General features: G+C 36.5%; 1 protein-coding gene across 11 annotated transcripts in view; it reads right to left on the bottom strand.

Annotated features, from left to right (window-relative positions):
• Positions 1-19,547, bottom strand: part of UTRN (utrophin) — a 460,160-nt gene that overhangs the window by 109,539 nt on the left and 331,074 nt on the right. For all 11 annotated transcript variants that reach the window (XM_033093589.1, XM_033093581.1, XM_033093608.1 and 8 more), the window contains one exon: positions 2,212-2,341. In XM_033093589.1, the coding sequence (XP_032949480.1) occupies positions 2,212-2,341 (130 nt within the window). The remainder of the gene's footprint in view (positions 1-2,211; positions 2,342-19,547) is intronic.

The raw sequence follows: 19,547 nt of genomic DNA, 5'->3' as shown, positions 1-19,547 counted from the left end.
TTATGATATGATTTCTCCCTGCTCCACCCCCTCCAACACTGAGTGTTTGAAGCAGCATCACACAAGATAACTAACGTTCAAATGCTCTCTATTTCTGATAGCAGCTCTACACAAGTCGTGGTACACAACGAAAGTATACAGACTATTATGAACAATTTTCTTTCATTTACTTTTAACAGTAGGTAAAATCAGCCAGCGTTACAGAAAATAATACCAGGAAAGGAAAAAGTATGAAAATTGCTAATCTTAACAACAAGAAACAAAAGAATCATAAAGTAAAATTAACATGACTTTTTTTTTCCCCTTGCTTCCCAAAGATAGCATGTGAACATGGGGCATAGAAACATCCTGAATATAACAGCAAAATAAGAATTCAAAATACATTGTGTGTGTGTGTGTGTGTGTGTGTGTGTGTGTGTGTTACCCCTTAAACTGACTGACAGTTACTGAGGAGGAAAATTTATAACATAGTGAAGCTTTAGTGATATAATAACACTTTTTTTTTACTGCTACAAAATAGCTTATTATAAAAATGTGTCATCTATTCTCTGGAAAGTACTGGGGATGCAGGGGGATGAGAAAAGCAGATTTAAGGCACACTTTAAATTGGTTAAGATGAGACAAGTCAACTTGTTATTTTTCTTCCAAGCTTAAAAAAAATACAACCCACAATAGAGCCTTCATTCTTGTTGAATTACCTTGGAATGCTCTGCCCAACTTTCTAGGGCCTCGTACAAGCCCCTCACTGCCACCTCCTGTCCGGGCACAAGAGCTTGACCGCCACGCCCGGCTGACCAACTTCCCCAACACACAGCCGCTCAGCTTCTCATGATCCGCCCAGCGTGGTCAACCCTCCTCCCTGAACCAAATCACTTCCTACCACACCTGAAAGTGCTCAGCTCAGGCAACTGTGTAGTAAGCACCTACTATGCGACCGTGTGTGTGTGTGTGTGTGTGTGTGTGTGTGTGTGTGTGTGTGAGAGAGAGAGAGAGAGAGAGAGAGAGAGATTGATCTACAATTAAGTAATCAAAAGGAATAATTCTTCAAATGTAGAAATGGCAATTATGAGTGATTTGCAAACTGTGGGGTTTGTTGAAAGGTGGCCACTCAGCAATGACTTAAGGCCTTAGTGGGCTGCCTGGAAAGACAGTGATCCCACCAGTGGAAAAGAAAAACTAGTGCTAGAAAGGATAGTCTGAGCGGTGTGCGTGTGTCCCACAGACACACATATGAAACTAGGTTTAAAGGGTCAAGAAAATCATGACCTTGACGGGAAATTTATTCAGACTAAAGTAGCACTTCCCGAGAATGGCTGAATAGGAAAATGGCCACCTGTCCAAACATCTGATTCAGTTCCAGCTACAAAGAAAGCATTTTCCAACTGTACTTCCCTTACAAGCAAAAAATGTTCATGCATTACACTGATGGACAGAGCATGAGGCGGTCTTCCAGGCTGGCTTTTACTATGTAAAGTAAATGATTGAAAACTATTTTGAATGGCATGTTTATTTAAAAAAATGCATCAGAATGCTTTTATTGCCAACAATGCAAAAATCATACTAAAGATAAATGCTGATGCCAAAATTCATCTCTTAAATTTACTGTGTGATTTATTGCTGTTTGTTAGTAAGGTAGTTACTATTTCAATCTTAAGCCAAAGTACATAAACAGTACAGGTTATTATTTTTAAATTAAATAAATTCTGTGTCTGCTTATAAAAGAAAGGCACTTTAGTGTCTTAATTTCAAAATTAATCTTAAAAAAACACAGAACTTTAATACAAACTTATCTTATACTCGTAGATATTTAAATATTTTATACATTTACTATTATATTTAAATACCATTCTTCTGCTTGCAATTCTTTAGTGTAATTTGTTTAAATATAAAAAATGTAAGTTTTTATTTCTTAAATTATTTTTAGTTCCAGTACACTTTTTAATAAATCAACATTCTGTAGCTCATTTCCTTCTTTAATAATACTTAAGTACACAGTCATTTTGTTTTTAAGAATCTAGACATTTGATAAATAATAACATATTTGATTCAATAATTTCTAGAAAAAAATTTTTAAATATCAGATCCTGAAATACTGTGAGGAAATTTTTAAACATCAGATCCTGAAATGCTCTAAGGAAACTTCCTGCTTGATTCTGGTTGTTTGTTCTCCTCACATGTGTTTTTATGATGTACTAAAGAAACCAGTCTCACCTGTTTTTGATTGTAGGTTTCTTCTTGGTTCTTCAGGGGCCTCAATGGGCTGATCAGCCAGGAACACTCGAGCTTGGTCTATAGCGTTCAGGACAGAATACTCTTTCTCCTTTAATTCACGTCTCAGTGCCTTTGCAAACAGAAGCAAAAGTTGATTTTGTAAACTCATGTGTTCACCAAGTAATGGAATATCTTAAATTAGACCCCTTCTGACCACACTTGTCAAGGGGATAACTAATAACTAGCATATAACGGAGGTTAGAAGTAAAAAATGTAAGTTTTACACATATGAATGCTGAAACAAATGAATACAAGCAAAAGGATGATTCCTGTAGAACTTAAATATGCAAAAAAAAATCACTTTACAATATTCACCTAAGGGAAATTGTTACAGTATATTTGCATTTACACAAAATGTATTTTAAAGGGTTGTCACTGCTGTCAGATTGCTAAAATATAATAGCTTGATAATAGCCTGTTCTAAAACACTTTTTTCTAATATGACTGACTGACAAAAAGTATTACATCCAAAGCTACAGAAGAGGCAATTTCACAGGTAGTAATGAGATCCTAAGAAGTGTTTTACATTCTTTAGAATATATTAAGAAAGAAAAAATAAGAGATAGGAACAAATTAAAGTACATGAAATCAAAACTAAACCAAAGAAAACACATAAAAGACAGTCTCCAATTATCTTAAAATATGTTCCATCTCTCATGCCGAGGCATTAGCATTTTTCCCTTGTGAAGTTTTTCATGCAAATCTATGATTCTCAGAACAGTTTGTCTTCAGTAGTTTTGTTCTTTTAACTAGGGTTAACTTCCATCCCCTGCTCCTATAAAATGTTTGGTGATTAAGACTCTAATTGACTAGAATTTCAAAACAACAAACTCAGCCTGTGACTATTGCAAGGTAGGGTAAACCAAGATTTTCTCATATGCTATTTTAATGCTGTAGCTATATCAAAATGTTGTTAATAATGTTATCCTCTTAAATTATGCATATAAACGCCTACTCATTCTAATATTTTGCTTTTAATGCAGTTCCCCAACAACACATTATGAAAATTCTTTTTTTTATTTTCTAAAATATCACACTCTAGTAGTATTTTAGAATCAATAAAGTCTTTCCTTCTGAACAAAACTATTGTTTTTAATAGGATTTGACATAATTATGTTGGGATGATGAGTTATTTCCAGGCTAAACCCTCATCTTCCATGGTAAATTAAAAGTAAACATTAAAAATGTAGAAATACCGAAATATTTATCTGATGATGAAACATTAAAAAATTGGAGCTAAACAGTAGAAAACACTGGTAATGAAGCTGAAAAAGACCATGAGGGGGTGGGGAGGAATGAGAAGAGCTGGTGAGGAGTAAAAAGAGATGGAGTGGCAGAATGCTGTTTTTTTCTGATAAGCACTGTAAATATTTTTGACTTTTAAATTGTGTGCAGTTATGACTTTGATCAAAAATTTAAACTAAAAGAATAAATGTATATACCAACCCACAATTTACACACAGTAATAAAGTATAGGATATGAGATGTAAAAAATTATCTCTAAAATCTATAGATAACGTTTATGTGTCCTCCCTAGCATCTATATAACGAAAGACTGACCACGAAGCAAGCACAAGGCAAGAAATTCTCAGATCAATTATCACCTATGAGCATGAAATAACTATGTTGGGGGAGAAGTGACGAAACCTCCACCATGTCTATTTAAGAAATTCAACTTGTGAAGAAGTCCCAAATGTGACACTGCAGGAAAACAAGATGATTTTCTGACATGTAAAGTCTCTGATATACAGAAATAAGGAAGACAAGAAAAATAGGGAAAATACATTTTTAACCCAGAAATATCTATTTCTATATCTACAGATACACATATATATGTATACCAGGGTGCAAAAAAATGCATACACATGACTTGTATTTATCTTTTGTTATCAGTATATATTGAGTATTACAATTTTAATACAGTTTTTTTCCTTTCTTAAAATGTGTACATTTTTTTGGTTATATATATATATATATACACACACACATTTACAGGTGTTGAGTCAGATCTTACTTTAATATAGATTACTTTTAGAGCTAGAAGCTCCAGATGAATGAAAATACTCCTAGTATTTATTTTCAAAACCACCTAGAAATATGAAATAATGTTACCTAAAAGATAGCAGAAAAAACGGTAGGTAATGTAGCAGAATTATTTCTAAAAATTTGAATGGTCAAGAGTATTTATCTACCAAACCCAAACCCAACCAATAAATGTGGGAGCAGTAAATATTTTTTAAATGATGTGCAAGCGCTATGTCCCTTCTTTTTGAAAGGGAAGTGTCAGGAATACACCTATTGAAAACAAGCTGCTTAGGAGATGAAGGAGCTAGAAAAACACCTCCTCACTCTGGTTTATCAAAGACGATGAAGGATTCACAGCCTGTGTTTAGAGACTTGGCACAAAAGAGAACCCAGCAAACACCAATTGGTTGATGATATGGAAGGAAATTAAAAACTGAGAGAAGACAGAACATAAAGGAATGTGACACAAAGAAGGGAGAGCAGAAGAAATACTGGTCCTCAGGAAACCTAAAATGATTATGGGATATATATTTCACAGTGGGTGAATCCAGGTCTGACGGTAGAGAAAGAAGATAATATAATGCACCCAACTAAGTAATTTCTGTACAGAAATTTCTAACTGGGAGTTCTAGATTAGTTCTATATTAGTCCTCAAAGTATGCATTGGGGAGGGGTTTGGGAATGGGAGATGGCAAAAGGAGATTTGTCTTGAATCTATTTTTAGAATTTCAAAAATCCAAAAATACACACACACACACACACACACACACACACACACACATTTATATCTACTACATTTCCCATCCCTAATGTACTATACTAGGTAGGTATTTAGTTCTTATGTTTACTGTTTATTGTCTCTCTCTCACAGATAAAATATCATCTGCACAAGGCCAAGGATCTGTTCTGTTTTTATTTCACTATGGCACCCACATCAGTGCCCTGGGACCTAGTAGAGCTTAGGCAGCTCTGAAATGCTTCCTGGTGGAGGTGGTGTCTAAACTGACTCTTGCAGAGAGAGAAGGGTACTCCCAATAGAGAAAACTAAACACTAGCAGAAGAATAAGAGAGTATGGCATTGTATACACTCAAGGAACTAAAACTATTTAGCATAGGTAAAGTGAGTTTGAAGAGGTGGGCAGATACAGGTCACCAAGACCACGTATGGTGTCCTCAGCATCTAAGACTTTACCAGAAAAGGGCGCTGGGAAGTCATTGAAGAGCAGGAGAGGGGGCGGGGCAGGGAAGAGCACTATCAGATTTACATTTTTGTTTTTTTATACTGTCATTGTAAAGGCTCCTACATTCGTGAAAAACAAGCCTGAGTCTGACAGAGCCACACAGGACTAGAGAGTCTGTTTTCCTTCTTGACCACATGAAACTCGGGCGCTGCATAAAACAATCTGCTCTGCACAGGGTGTTGGTGGGAATGTCTCATGAACTCCTTTGATATGCCAAGGGAGGGAAGTACAGGAGGCAAGTGTGGGCAGGTGGGAACCACACCACGTAAGTGAAAATGTGGGGCTCCTGCACCAATGCCGACTGGACACCCAACTATCCGAGAGAACAGCATGCATTTAATAGTATCTGTTCATCCTCTATTTTGCGAATTTAATTTTGTTGTTCAATTTGTCCTATTTCAATTATATTTAATTACATGTCAGAAATGGGCTTAACTTGCAACAGCATTGCACATACAATCATTTCACCACCCTTTACCTCTCAATTAGACATAAAAGAAAAGCAGCATTTCCTAAGCACCTGGGAACACTAATGATAAGATAATTAGATTCCAACAGAGTTGTTTTGTATACAGAGCTACAAAGTGGCATTCAGCTGAGTTCTGATGTCACGTGACTTATATATGGGCTGCCTTAAATGAGTACACACAATCTAATTGGAATTTTTTCTATTTTAATGACTTTATATTTTCATTCCAAACAATTCTGTTCTCAGGCAATAACAAGTATTGGCCAGGATGTGAAAGAGTTGGAACCTCATACACCTCTGGTGGAATGATCAAATGGAACAGACACTCTGAAAAAACAATTTGGCAATTCCTTAAAAGGTTAAACATAGAGTTGCCATATTAACTAGCAATTCCACTCCTAGGTGTATGTCCAAGAGAACTAAAAGTGTATGTCCGCATAAAAACTTACATACATTGTTTATAGCAATATTATTCATAATGGCCAAAATGTGGACAAAACTTAAACATCCACCAATTGGTGAACAGATGAGCAAAATGTTGTATATCCATGCGATGGAATCTTATTCAGCAATAAAAACGAATGAAATACTGAAACATGCTACAACACGGATGAATCTGGAAAATATGCTAAGTGAAAGAAGCCAGACACAAAAGCCCATTATTATGAAATACCCAAATAGGTAAGTGTATCAAGACAGAAAATAAATCAGCGGTTGCTTAGGAATGGGAGTTAGGAGGAGGTAGGGGCCTGACTGCTCATGGGTACGGGGTTTCTCTGTGGGATAATGAAAATGTTCTAAAACTGGATTTGATGATGGTTATAACTCTGGGAATATACTAAAACCCACTGACTGCACACTTTAATGGAGTAAATTTTATATTATGTGACTATCTCAAAATTTTTATTAAATAATTCTGTTCTTTCTTCCAAAAAAAGTGCTCTAGGTAATCTGTTTATTTTCTAACCTGTATCCCCACCCACCTGCAAAGTAATAGCTCATCCAGTACATTTAGTGTGTTCCCACCTCAGTGTTTCCAGAGCATTTTGTATTCCTCTAACATAGCTTGTCCTAATATATTGTCAGTTTTCCTAAGGTAAGGCATTTCATAATCCTTTGATATTCTCAGTACCTGACTAGACATATAGAAAGCACTCAATATATGCTTGGGAAATAATGAATAAAAGAAGGAATCCTTTCAGAATTAAATGCCAAGTAGTACCTCAAAATATGTCTAAGCAAGATATACCAAAGTCCCCCAAATCCGATTATCCTACGTTGAAATAATTATTGGATTCCAGTAAGCTCTGGATTATTTGAACTATCTACTTGGCAAATTATTGGTAAATAATTTTTGGATGCAAAGTTAGTTTTCTCCTTTCATCTATCAGCTAGTAAGTACTAAATGTTTCTGATTGCTGTTGGTCATTACTTTATTAATAGCAAATATCCTTTTCTCTCCCTAGATAAATAAGGAACTGATCTCACTGAAAGAAACGGTATGGGCTTACTCCAACTTCCCCCTTTTTACCACATCCTATCCATGCGTTAACTGCACAGGGCATAGTTTCAAACAGTTTCAGAACTATTGTAGTAATTAGATGGAAGATTATATCCATTATCACTATTGTGTATCCAACCCACATAAAGTTACTGGCTTAAAACAATGGCAATTTATTTTTCCTGTCTGGCAATATGACCAGCTCTTCTGCTGGTGCCACCAGAGATTACTCCTGAGGCTGTAGTCAGATTGAATGGGATTAGAAATCCAAGATGGCCTCACTCACATGTCTGGAAATCATTACTGGCTATATATTGGCTGGAGCACCTCGGTTTCCCTCTGTATGGTCTCACATTATCAAGTAGGCTAACCTGGGCTCCTTCAAAGCATGGTGAGTAGTGTTCCCAAAGGGCCGAGTGAAAGCTGCAAGGCCCCTTACGGCAAAGACTCTAGAACAGCTCTGTCCAATAAAACTTTCTGCAAGGATAGAAATGTTTTAAAACTACACTGTCCCATACCAATATGGTAACCATGAGTTGCTTGTGGCAATTTTGGACTCGAAATATGACAAGTACAACTGGGAACTAAATTTTAAATTTCACCTATTTGTAACTGATTTATGTTTGAATGGTCCTATGTGGCTAAGGGTTACCATATCAGACAATGCAGTTCTAGAATTTGCACGTTGCTTCTGCCATAATCTATTGTTTGAAGCAAGTCATAAGGCCAACACGGATTCAAGAGAATGGAGAAATATACTGACTCTCCTGATGAGGGAATAGCAACGGTCCTCTGCATAGGGACCTATATAGAGAGGGGCATGGTTCAGTAGCATAACAGTCTACCACACAGGATAAGGGGGAAGGGCAGGTTAGGGCCTGCATGGGTTGGTAATATTTTATATAAGTGGTCACGAAGGCATCTCAAAGACAGTGGTATTTGAAGAAAGATCTGAAGAAAGTGAGGGAAGAAGCCATAAGAATATCTGGTAAAAAAGCACTCCAGTGAGAGGGACCTACAAGTTCAAAGGCACCGAGGGAAGTGCTGGCCCGCCTTAGCAGGCTGGCTCTGTCAGAGCTGAGGGAGTAGAGGATAAGGGTGACTACATCTATAGAAATATTTTATATCATGAAAGTTAGAGGGAAACAAGTCTTCATGGTTGATGGGAGAGGCACCTAGTAACCCCATACTTCTCCAGACAGCAGACATCTGGGTACCTTGTTGACTTAAACCTCGGCCATTGACATAAAAGTGCTCTGTGTGGCGACCGGTCACAAAGCTTACACACGTTCCATTCTAGTACCTAGCTGGAAAGAGCCTCAATCTTTCCCTCAAACAAACACATGTAAAATGAAGCTTTGGTCTACAAGCAGTAGACTAAAATCAGCTTAACAAGAAGGAAGATAACAAAACAATTTCAAAAAGGAAAATTGAAATTGCGTTTTGACAGTTGTATGCTCCAAGGTGTTTAATAAAAGGGAATATAGTCTCAGATCCTCAAGATTCAAGAATAATAAATGGAGAGCACAATGACTGTCCCATGGCCATAAGAGAATATTAAACTTCTCTCCCACTCTGGGGTAGTATGAGAGTATATAACAGAATTTTCCAAAGATTTCTACCAAAGAAAAAATTTTAAAACACATAATAAATTCATACAATCCACAAAGAAATATGCCAGGACAAGAGAATCCCTACTCTTAGGGAATTTATACTAGTCTAAAGAGGAGAGAATAATGCTAGTAAGGATGTGGGAAATGGCACAAACCTTTGAGAGAGGTATAAATAAGGCACTGGGGAAGGACACAGAGGAGGGACGTGGAGGGGGTGCTCTTTGCATGCAACCTGCTCAAAATATGGGAACTGTATGTTGAAAAAGAAACTGGAATTAGATTAAAGGTAATTAGGGGAAAAACAATTCAAGCAAACAGAATAAACAGGTAAGGTAATCTAGTCTCTCATTGTTTTGCTTGTTAAGTAGCTTCTTTACGCTCATTTAGACCAAAATGAAGCTCTGGAATGTCAGATTAATGAAGCCCTGATTTGAACACCAGAATTAACTACTGAAATCACAGTTGTCATTCTCAACGATGTCTATGAGCCCAACCTTTAGCAGAGAGCACCTTTCCTACCACTTCTCTGCCCATTTCAAACTCAGGTGTCCCTGTGGCTGCCAGACATCAGAGTAAATTGCTCGTTATTCACCTGTAAGTGCCTAAAGATTTTCAATGATCTTCCTATAATGGCCTGGGAACATTTCTCCCCACCGGCTATAATTCAGTGGGAAGAGCAGGGGATTAAGGGATAAGGAGGTATAAAGAAGTGACTGACTGACTTCAGTCAGTCTTGCAAGTCAATCAGCTGCCCTTCATTTTCATCATGAACATGGCATCAGCTCATTGCAATGAATGAACTGCCGCCAAGCAAATAGCAGTTATTCCTGGCAGCACTGGGAGTGACGGGATCCTGCAAATCTGTTAATATGAAAGCAGGGTCTGAGAGAACCTGGAGCAAGGAGGGGCATCTGCGCCATCCTCTTCTGCCCTAAACAGGCAACCTGTCATAGTGGATGGAGATAAAGCGAGAAGAAATGCAAATATCGGCGTGTACTAAATCCTGTCATCTGCTTGTCTTTAAATTACAACTCTTTCTTCTCTTTAATCTAAAGCCATCACCCAAATTGCCTGTGTATCAAGTGCCAAAGTTCACTGGGATGCACTTTTCTTAATGATTTCTAGATCATAATGTTACAATTATAGACAAATCAGATCTTTTGCTGTCCTGCCTAAAACCTCCCGATGGCTTCCTGCTGCACTTAGAACAGATTCTAAACTTCCAACCAAGATCTGGACTTTCCTTGCTCTCTGACCTCAGCTATTAACACACTCATTTCTAACCTCAAAGTCTTTATTTCCATTCCTAGGATACCCTAAGCTTTTCCCGCCTCATGGCCCTGGCAATTCAGAAAGCTTTTGCTTTAAATCTTCAATGGCTGGCACTTTCTCATTATTTAAATCACAACAGTAAATATACCTGTGAGGTGAATGAATGAATGAAGAAATAAGTGAATGAACTTGAAATAAAATGCGGGAATCAAGGAAAGAAACTCCTGGGGCATGACAGTAGCTCATACAAAGCTGGTCTGTAGAAGAAATCAGCATGAAATAGCTCTAAGCAGTAGAACAGAGAAGTAGTCATCTAATTACAGCTCTTCATAGAAAAAGTTTTCTCTCAAAACACAATATCTGTGTGCTTCCTTAGCAAGCTCACCGACCCTTGCTAGTCAAAGTCAAGGAGATCCACTAGGGTCATCCTTACTGACCTTTACCGACCCAGCTCCAATACCCCCTTAAATAGTTACAAACATCACCTGGCTCCCCCACAGGGCCAGCCCCTCCCACCGCTGCACCTCTACAACTCCTGGCATCTGCTTTGCTCCAGCATTCACCACACATGCCTGCTCTGGCCTCTTGGCAGACCTGACTCCTACCCTGCAGTGAACCCTCTCTGAACACTTACATCTATGCCCCAGAGGGCAGAGCGGAAACTCAATGAATTTATGTATGAAAGAATTAGGAGGCATTTAAAAAAATATTTTGTGGTATAGTAAAACCAGACAGAGACTTGCAGCCCAAATCCTTGTGCTAGAGTCCAGTGCACACCACATAGCCCCACCCTTATCTACCAAGAGTCCTTGGGTCTGTCCCATAACCTCTCTGCATGTTGATAACAAAATTCTACAGCACAGGTGAGACAGTGAATGTGAACATAGTTTGAAATTATGCAGTGCTGTAGAATAACCAGATACTATTAAATAACTAGCTACTATTAAATATTAAGTTACTACGCTAATCGAAAGTCTCCCCCTCATTCTCAGCAATTCTCCAAGACCGAATTTCTTTCCTCAGCCTCTATTGACTGTTACTCATGAAGGAAAGTTCTAGTTGTTTTATCTACAGCTTTAGATGACCAATACCAGTACCCAACCCTCCATTAGTAAGAACAACTAAATCTAACTCTTCTAAGAGATAAACTATTTAATTATGAGAAAAATAGGAGTTATGTGATCCTCCAAGAATAAGCCAAAATGTTTGGTAAGCATAGTACTGTATTGCAAGCCTCTTATGTCACTTTAGATTTTTAGGTAGCAAACAAATAAGTGTAGTGTCTTTTTGTGTACCATTTTGTTTCAGAATAAAACACCAATGTAAACCTCTGTGGTGGTAAAAAATGGTTAGCCAGATTACATCACACCAAACTTCTTCAAATGATCAGTTCAGCAATGGACAACTTTCCCTATCCTTCTAGGCACAATTAAATCAAACACATCCAACCATTTCTCCTCTTCCTTCTCTTTGGGAAACAAACTATTGTGTCAGACATCTGACATCCTAAACTGTTCTTTAAATTCTCATACTGGTAAGGAATACCAGCATTTTAATGCAAAAAAATACGAGGTTTACAAAGGAGTGACAAAAATGAGAAATCACAGCAAGGGTACAGTGAAACTTCACTTTCATACATTGCTGGAGGCCAAAAAATTGGTTCAATCATTTGGGAAAGTAGGTTGGCAATATATCAAGAGTCATTACTATGTTCATATTGTGTGAAACAAGAATTTCACCTTTGGGAATGTATCCTAAGAAAATGATCCAGAAAAAGCTTCAAACACAAAAGTTTTCATTATTACATTATTTATGATTAATAAAAATCGAAACTAACTTAAACACCTAACACCTGGAAAATATTTAGGTTCACTAAGGTATGGCTGCACTAGAGACCATTATGTAACCTTGAAAAATTATTGTAATAATGACTACATAGTAATGTGAAGAAATAGATATGACATACATCCAAGTGAAAAAGACAGGATAAAAACTTGGTACCCTATTAAAACTGTGTGAAAGGTGTATATGCAAAAAGGAAATAATGCAAAATGAAAATGGTTGTGTTACACTGGTAAAATTATAGCCTTTTTTTTGCTCTTTATTTTTATAAAATCTATAATATATTATATTCACAATTAAAAATTATACTTTTAAGGAAGGAATACCAAATTGAATCAAGTTCATTTATCACTGAACAAATTACTACATTTATAGAACAGTATTAGTAAGAATTTGGAATATGTTTAAAAAGCATACTTTTACTATTTGTAACAATTATAAAACTTTTCCTTATGTTTTACTTCACTAATATCTCTGAAGCTAGATTTATTTATAAAATGTAACACATCACAACATAGTTACTGAATCAGAGATTACATATGTTTAAGCTATTCCTTATGTTTGTTAGGAGTCCTACTTCATCTAGTTTTCAAGGTGTCAAATTTTTACATAAGAGAGAAGCACAAACAATGGCAGAATATGCCAGTATTCAGCACAAAAGGGTAAAATAAGCTATATTTTTAAATGCTACCCCAACAATCAAAGATATGCCAACTCTTTTCCCTGATACAAAAATCTTTCCAACTCTTGTTTTGAATAACTTAGGCAGTATTAAGACGGGAAAAGATAACCTCTTAACTGACTAATCTTAAAACATAAAGTATAATGGTGTTATTTAATTTTCTTACAACTTTATGTATGCCATGTAATTGAAATGATGTCTACCTCTTGAGAAAAGATTGTTGCTTATTTTTCCTGTCAGCTATTACCTTTATTAAAGATTCAGCTATTTAAAGTAGAAATATTGTCAAAATATAATAGTCTTTCACACATGAATAAGTAAAAAGGGATTATAGAGAGATGAAGAGAAAAAGGAACATTCATACCAAAGAACGTGTTATCTTCGAGTATACTTCATCCATTCAACATTCAACAAATATTTCTTAAACATCTAGACTGCCAGGCATAGATAAGGAGACAATAGAAGACAAATAAGTAGTTATATTAGAAGATAATAAATGCTATGGAAAATGAAATAAATAAAAGAAGGTAAGAGAGACCAGAAATGCTGGGAAGGGGATTACAATTCAAATCAAGAAGTGTGGGTGGGATTCATTGTGAAGATGCCATGGAGCAAACATCTGAAAACAGTGGAGTTAATCATGTGGGTAACAGGGAAAGAGAATTTGAGGCACAGAAGACAGTGTGGAGCTGTGATTGAAGGCACACCAAGAGACCACAGTGGCTGAGACCGGTGTGCAAGAGAGAAAACAGTAAAAATGAGGTGAGCAAGGTGTGAATGGGAGGAACTTCAGCTCATCTAGGGTCTTAAAGATCATTCTGAGGACTGTGGCTTTTATTCTGAATTAGGAAGCCACTACAGAGTTTCGATTACTTGAGTATGAATAGTCTGGCTGTTGTGCTGAAAATAACAGAGACTGATAATGTATCCCCAAGGAGCTGGTAACAGGTAGTCAGGTTCAGATTCTGTATTTTGAACACAGAATCAACAAGATCTCCTAACAGACTAAATATGAGAGAAAGACAATCTTGGAGTCATTATTTTTTACCGAGCAACAGGAATAGAATTCTATCAATTGAAATGGGGAAGACCGGGTAGAATAAGTTTGAGGGGCAAGTTTAGGGATTCAGTTTGGACATTACATAGTTGGAGATATCTAATAGATTCCCAATTAAGATAACATTTAAACAGATATAAATTTGGCAGTGGTTGGCACATACAAGGCTTGTAATACCAAGAGACAGATGAATTCAGAAAAATGGTTTTAGAGAAGTTGGCATGGCCTGACCTCGATGCATCCCAACTTTAGAAGTTTGAGGAAGAAAAGAGGAACCAGCAAAGAAGACTGAGAAGGAGCTCTTGGTGAGGTGAGAAGAAAATCAGGACAGAGTAGTGACCTAAAAGTCAAGTAGAGACAGAACACAATAGATAGTCAGCCAATAGGAAAGGGAGGACTGAAAATAAAGCACTAATCATAATCCAGCCAACACTAACAAACAGAGACATGATAAGTCTCAATGAGAGGCACGTAAGGAAGAGAGGGGACTCAGGATGGTTTACGTGAGGAGAAAGAGGGTGCTTAGAGTAAGTTTCAAGAGGCTTTCATTATTGGAAGTGTTGTTTTATGTATGTCAAAACATACACATTAATGTTTTCCTTCTTGATGCAAGCAGGTCGGCTGTATAATTTGCAGAGCCCTGTGCAAAGTGAAATTGCAGGGTCCCTTGTTCGACAGAACTCAGAAATTCAAGATGGTGGCAGTAGAGCATTAAACCAAGTGCAGGGTCCTTCTGAGTGGGGCCCCGTGTGACCATGATCACGTAGGATGCATACCCAGGAAGTGGCTCTAGACGAAGGGCATCTGACCTATAACAAACAGAAGTATTTGCTGGTACCGCAGGCTTCCTTAGATTTGGATTTAAAACAAAACTAAACTAAACTAAACACTGCTTATTGGAGAATTCAAGCAGGAAAAAATAAATGATACAAACATAAGGAGAATCTGTTAGAATGTAATTTTCTTTTTTCCCCAACTTGCTTTCAAAGCTAAATCAGCATATACGGATCTGAAGCCATTATAGTATGACAGCAAAAAAAGGGCAGAAGAGTCATTAAATTTAATAGCACTAATAAAACTACACGAAAAAGGGGAAAGAAAACAGGCTGACTTTTCATTGGTATTCAGATGGAATTAAAAAACAACTCACAGTTCTTTAGATATTTTGTTTAACGTTCCTAAGTGAACATTTAAATATATAAATTTATTTTGGTTCCATCCCATTGACATAAAATAATGATGCTTGAATCAGAATACTACGTATGCATGCTGACACTAAGATAGAAATCCTCCAGCTTTTCTGCATAATAAAACAGTATTCTTACCTACGCTTTTTAAAATATATGCACACATTAATGTATTTCTTTATCCAGCAAATATATTCTGTATTTACTACTATCAAGCACTATATTAGGTGCCGAACTTGTATTTTCTTTCTTTCAGTCTTATTCTATGTACAATCAAAAAGGGAGGTAAGCAACATCTCTGGCTCTATTCCATGGCTAATTTAGAGAATTTTCCCACCAAAAGTTTTTACAAAAATCTGTAGTGAATTCTTATTCCACGGTCTCTTTCTAGCTCATTGGCTCCTTGTTCTGTGGAGCCTTAGCCAATCTTCCCAAGAACAAATAATCACGATTCATCTGTGCCTCCCTGGCTTGTGTTCATGCTCACATTACAGTGCTTGTGATATCTACCACCGTTACCTGGTTTCCATCCCATCTCTGCTGCTAGACAGTGAAATCTGTGACAGCAAAAGTAGTCGTAAACAGATACACGCCCAGTACCTAGCAAAGTATGTGACAAACATCAGGTGAAGCATCGAAGTTTCAACATAGAATGAAGAAGTGAATTGTTAAATAAATGAAATTGTCTCCTGTCTAAAGCTATCCCGAGGCAGTTCATTAGGAATGGGTTGAATAAAGGGGTAGACTGTATCACTGGGTTTTGCAGACCTGTTTCTTGATTACATTTGTACTCTACTCTTAATTTCACCACCAGAGAATGATAGTTATTAGGCTACCTTGCTTCTCCCTCTAAACTTGGATAAACTATTTGAGGTGAGGCTCCAATTATACCTATCAAGCTTAGGAGACAAATTTGACTGCACACAATGAAATGGATTGTGGCAGGTAGGTGCAGGCTCACTTTGAGAACTACTGCTTCAGTTCTGCACACAAGTAACAGCTTTACTAACAAACCTTAGGGGACTGCGCATTCAATATTTGATAAGCAGGAAACCAATGTAGGTGACAAAGTAGAAGGGAACTTGGAAATTAATTTTAAGCAATTTTAGCAAAAGGCCAATTTCCCACCTCAAATAACCTCATAACACATCAAGACCTTGAAATTACAGGTCTGCAGAGGGAGTCTCAGATTGCTTTAGTAGGGGAATACACACACACACACACACACACACACACACACACACACACACAGATTGAATTTTATGGTGGGGTGTTGCTGCTTTAAAGATAATGTTCGAATTTGAAATTTTAATGAGAAAGTCGGCTAATGCATCCTGGCAATTCAGTTTAAGGCCCTAATGTCCTGATTCATATATGAGATTTGAACACAGGAATCATACTGGATTGAGCAAAGGACAGAGTATTTCTCAGGAAATGGACAAATCTACAAGAAATCATACACTTTCAGTTATTCTTGGTGATTTCTTTTTCTAAAATCAAACATGCATTCGATTAGATTCAGGGTGTTAGAGGTCTGATAACTGTCCCTACATGACTTACTATTTACATTGGTATGAAAATGAAGTGAAAGATGGAGAGCAAAATCTGCACCTGCAATTTTATCCAATCTTAATGTATTTAACTGAAGTAAATCCATAACATTACAAGTGAACACTACATACATTGTAGGTACTTTCCAAGTAATTGTTGATTGAATGACAGTCTCACACTCTTAAAATTAAAGCTGTATATAAGTGATCTCACTTTCTCTGAAACTTTAAAAATGACACTAAAAATGTAATTCATTAGATGGGAAAATTCAACTTTATCCATTTATTCTAAAATAGTCATTAAAACACTACATATTTTAAAGTAGTAGTTTATTTTGATAACCATGGGAATTAAATATGTACCCAGAAGAAAAAAATATGATTGTGTTATTTACAAACTGATATTTGTAAATTTAATAAGTGAATCCTAGATACTAATGGGGGCTACTTCTGCTGGGCTGCCCTAGATGGTAAATAACAGGTATATTATGCTTTTAGACAATTTTCAACCAAACAAAAATGATCAAAACTATCAAGACAGATTCTCAGCTATTATGGAAGGAGGTATCGATCACTTTTTACTGAGTGTTTACTGCATGCCAGGCCCCATGCCAAACACTTTACTGTCAGGGCCTTTTGACTTGAGTATTATTATTATTATTATTAAGTACTATTATTAAGTATTATTTAACAAGTATGTCTATGTGTTTGTGTTGTTAAAGTATTGAACAAAGTATTTATTAGTGTTGCTGAAAACCTATAGTGTACTGAGTCACTGGTTAAAAACATCCATGAAAGTATAGGCATTTAATTAAGGGTCCAAAATACACTGGTTTTTCATATATCAGTTTCTGAGACATTTACATTACAGAAGGAAAGGATGCTAATCCATGAGTCATTCATTTCAATGTGTCAGAGAGATTTGGAGCAGAGACTTTGCCGCAGGGCTTTCTGCTTACTCATCACCCAGGATGGCTATAGTTTTCCAGCAGTATCCACCCTACCTACTTCGCTTTAGTGCTTTGTTTCTGGCCTATAGAAGGATTGTCATGTTTTGGAGCCCAATTTTGCCATATTTGGTTTTCTGGGGTTTTAAAAAATATTTCACCTATAATTGCTAGATGTTTGAGCAGACGAGATACTTTGAAGCATGATCTTACAGTATCATTCTAACTAGAAGTTTCAGAGCTATCACTTAAACACTGAAATTTATAATATTCCTCCTGGATACAGCCACAAGCAGAGAGCATTTAGGTAAAGGAATTATTAAAATATGTCACTGAAGTACAGAGGCAGTGCCTTATTACCCTTTGTATATTCAGCATCAATTTCGACATATAAGCATTCACTGAAGTGTCGGTTGCTGGCTGGCTGGCTGGCTGGATGATGAAGTAATTGGCACTGCCATTATCAAATAAGGGTTATGGAAAAGTGTCATCAAATCATTGATGCACATATAAAGGACTAGAATATAGAAATGTATGTGGAAATCAGAAGACTTTGAGAATATATGAGTTCTCATAAGTACCCGAGGTGACTGCACAAATTAATCTGAGGTACCAAAATATTTTACCGTAGTTATCTGTGATGGTGCAAGAAGCCTAGACCCAGCAAAAAGTCATGCAAATGCAAATGTAAGATAATGCATATTAATTATGTTCTTTACTTATAAATTATGGTAACATCCAAATATTACCTTTAAAGGTAATTAGAATCATGGTTAAACATTTATGATTTGTCTATTAACCTGTGATAAGTTAACTAAAGGCACAGCATGCAGATATGTTTTATGGGCTTGGTTTTTCCATGATAAGCTGTTTTCTTTTATTAAGAAAAGAAATAAATCATCTCCCAGTCTCTAGACTCATATCTTATCCTCTATAAATTCTCAAAAATACTGTCGTTCCAGTGACTTCATCCCATTTCCTGAGTAGTCTGAGTTATCTTTTAAGCTACCAACAGGCTAAAATAATAAATGTAAGTTATGATATCAAAACGGATAGTGCCCAAACATAATGAAACTATGAAAAAATAAAAAATGCAAACATGGAGCAACTAAAATTTAAAAAATACTAGAAAATATAAGTCCTAGTTTAACAAATAACTCCAACAGCTATTGCTGTTGAGGACTTACTATATGTGCTATGCTAAGTGGTTTATATACTGATGGTCAGAAACAGGCCTGAAGAGATTGGCCAACATGACCCAAAGTCTAGATCATAGCGCTAGTGAGTGCAGGCGGTGGGAATTGAAACCAGGTCTATCTACGGTCATGTGCGAAGTTCAATAACTTTGTATAGAAAGGCCCAAAATAAGGTGCCTCAGAATGGAGGATAATGCACCACTTGCCAAATGAGAAGAGCCCAAAAAAGTCTCAGTCGACTTGAATATATACAGTGCTGAGGATATAGGTTGGTCAGATGTCTACTTATAATTATTTTATTTACATTCATCACTTAACTCTTTGACATCAGAGTTTACATCTTAGAAGCAACTTTTGATTCACTTAATGGTTTTCTAGAATGCAGTAACCCACATCCATCTATGGTGTTTTTACTTCATATATAATGATGTAATGGAATTTTAATGTAAAACTTAAGTGCTTATTCATGTCACACCAGCACAGGTGTCTTGCAGATGCATCTTATGGATGTGTATTTGTCTTGTCCGCAACAGAAGGACATACTGCTTTTTAAATTGATCTTTAAAGACTTGTGTACGACATTTAAGGCTTGCATTTAGGAGATCATATCTCCTGAAATATTTAACAAATCAGTATTAAATGTTTTTGTCTCCTTAAAAAACTTTCATCTGGTAATTTCTAAATGCTTTAATTT

This window comes from Rhinolophus ferrumequinum, chromosome 3 (assembly GCF_004115265.2).
Source record: "Rhinolophus ferrumequinum isolate MPI-CBG mRhiFer1 chromosome 3, mRhiFer1_v1.p, whole genome shotgun sequence".
Classification (NCBI taxonomy): Eukaryota; Metazoa; Chordata; class Mammalia; order Chiroptera; family Rhinolophidae; genus Rhinolophus; species Rhinolophus ferrumequinum.
Note: the sequence above shows the minus strand (reverse complement) of the source record. Positions and strands in the feature narration are given on the sequence as shown.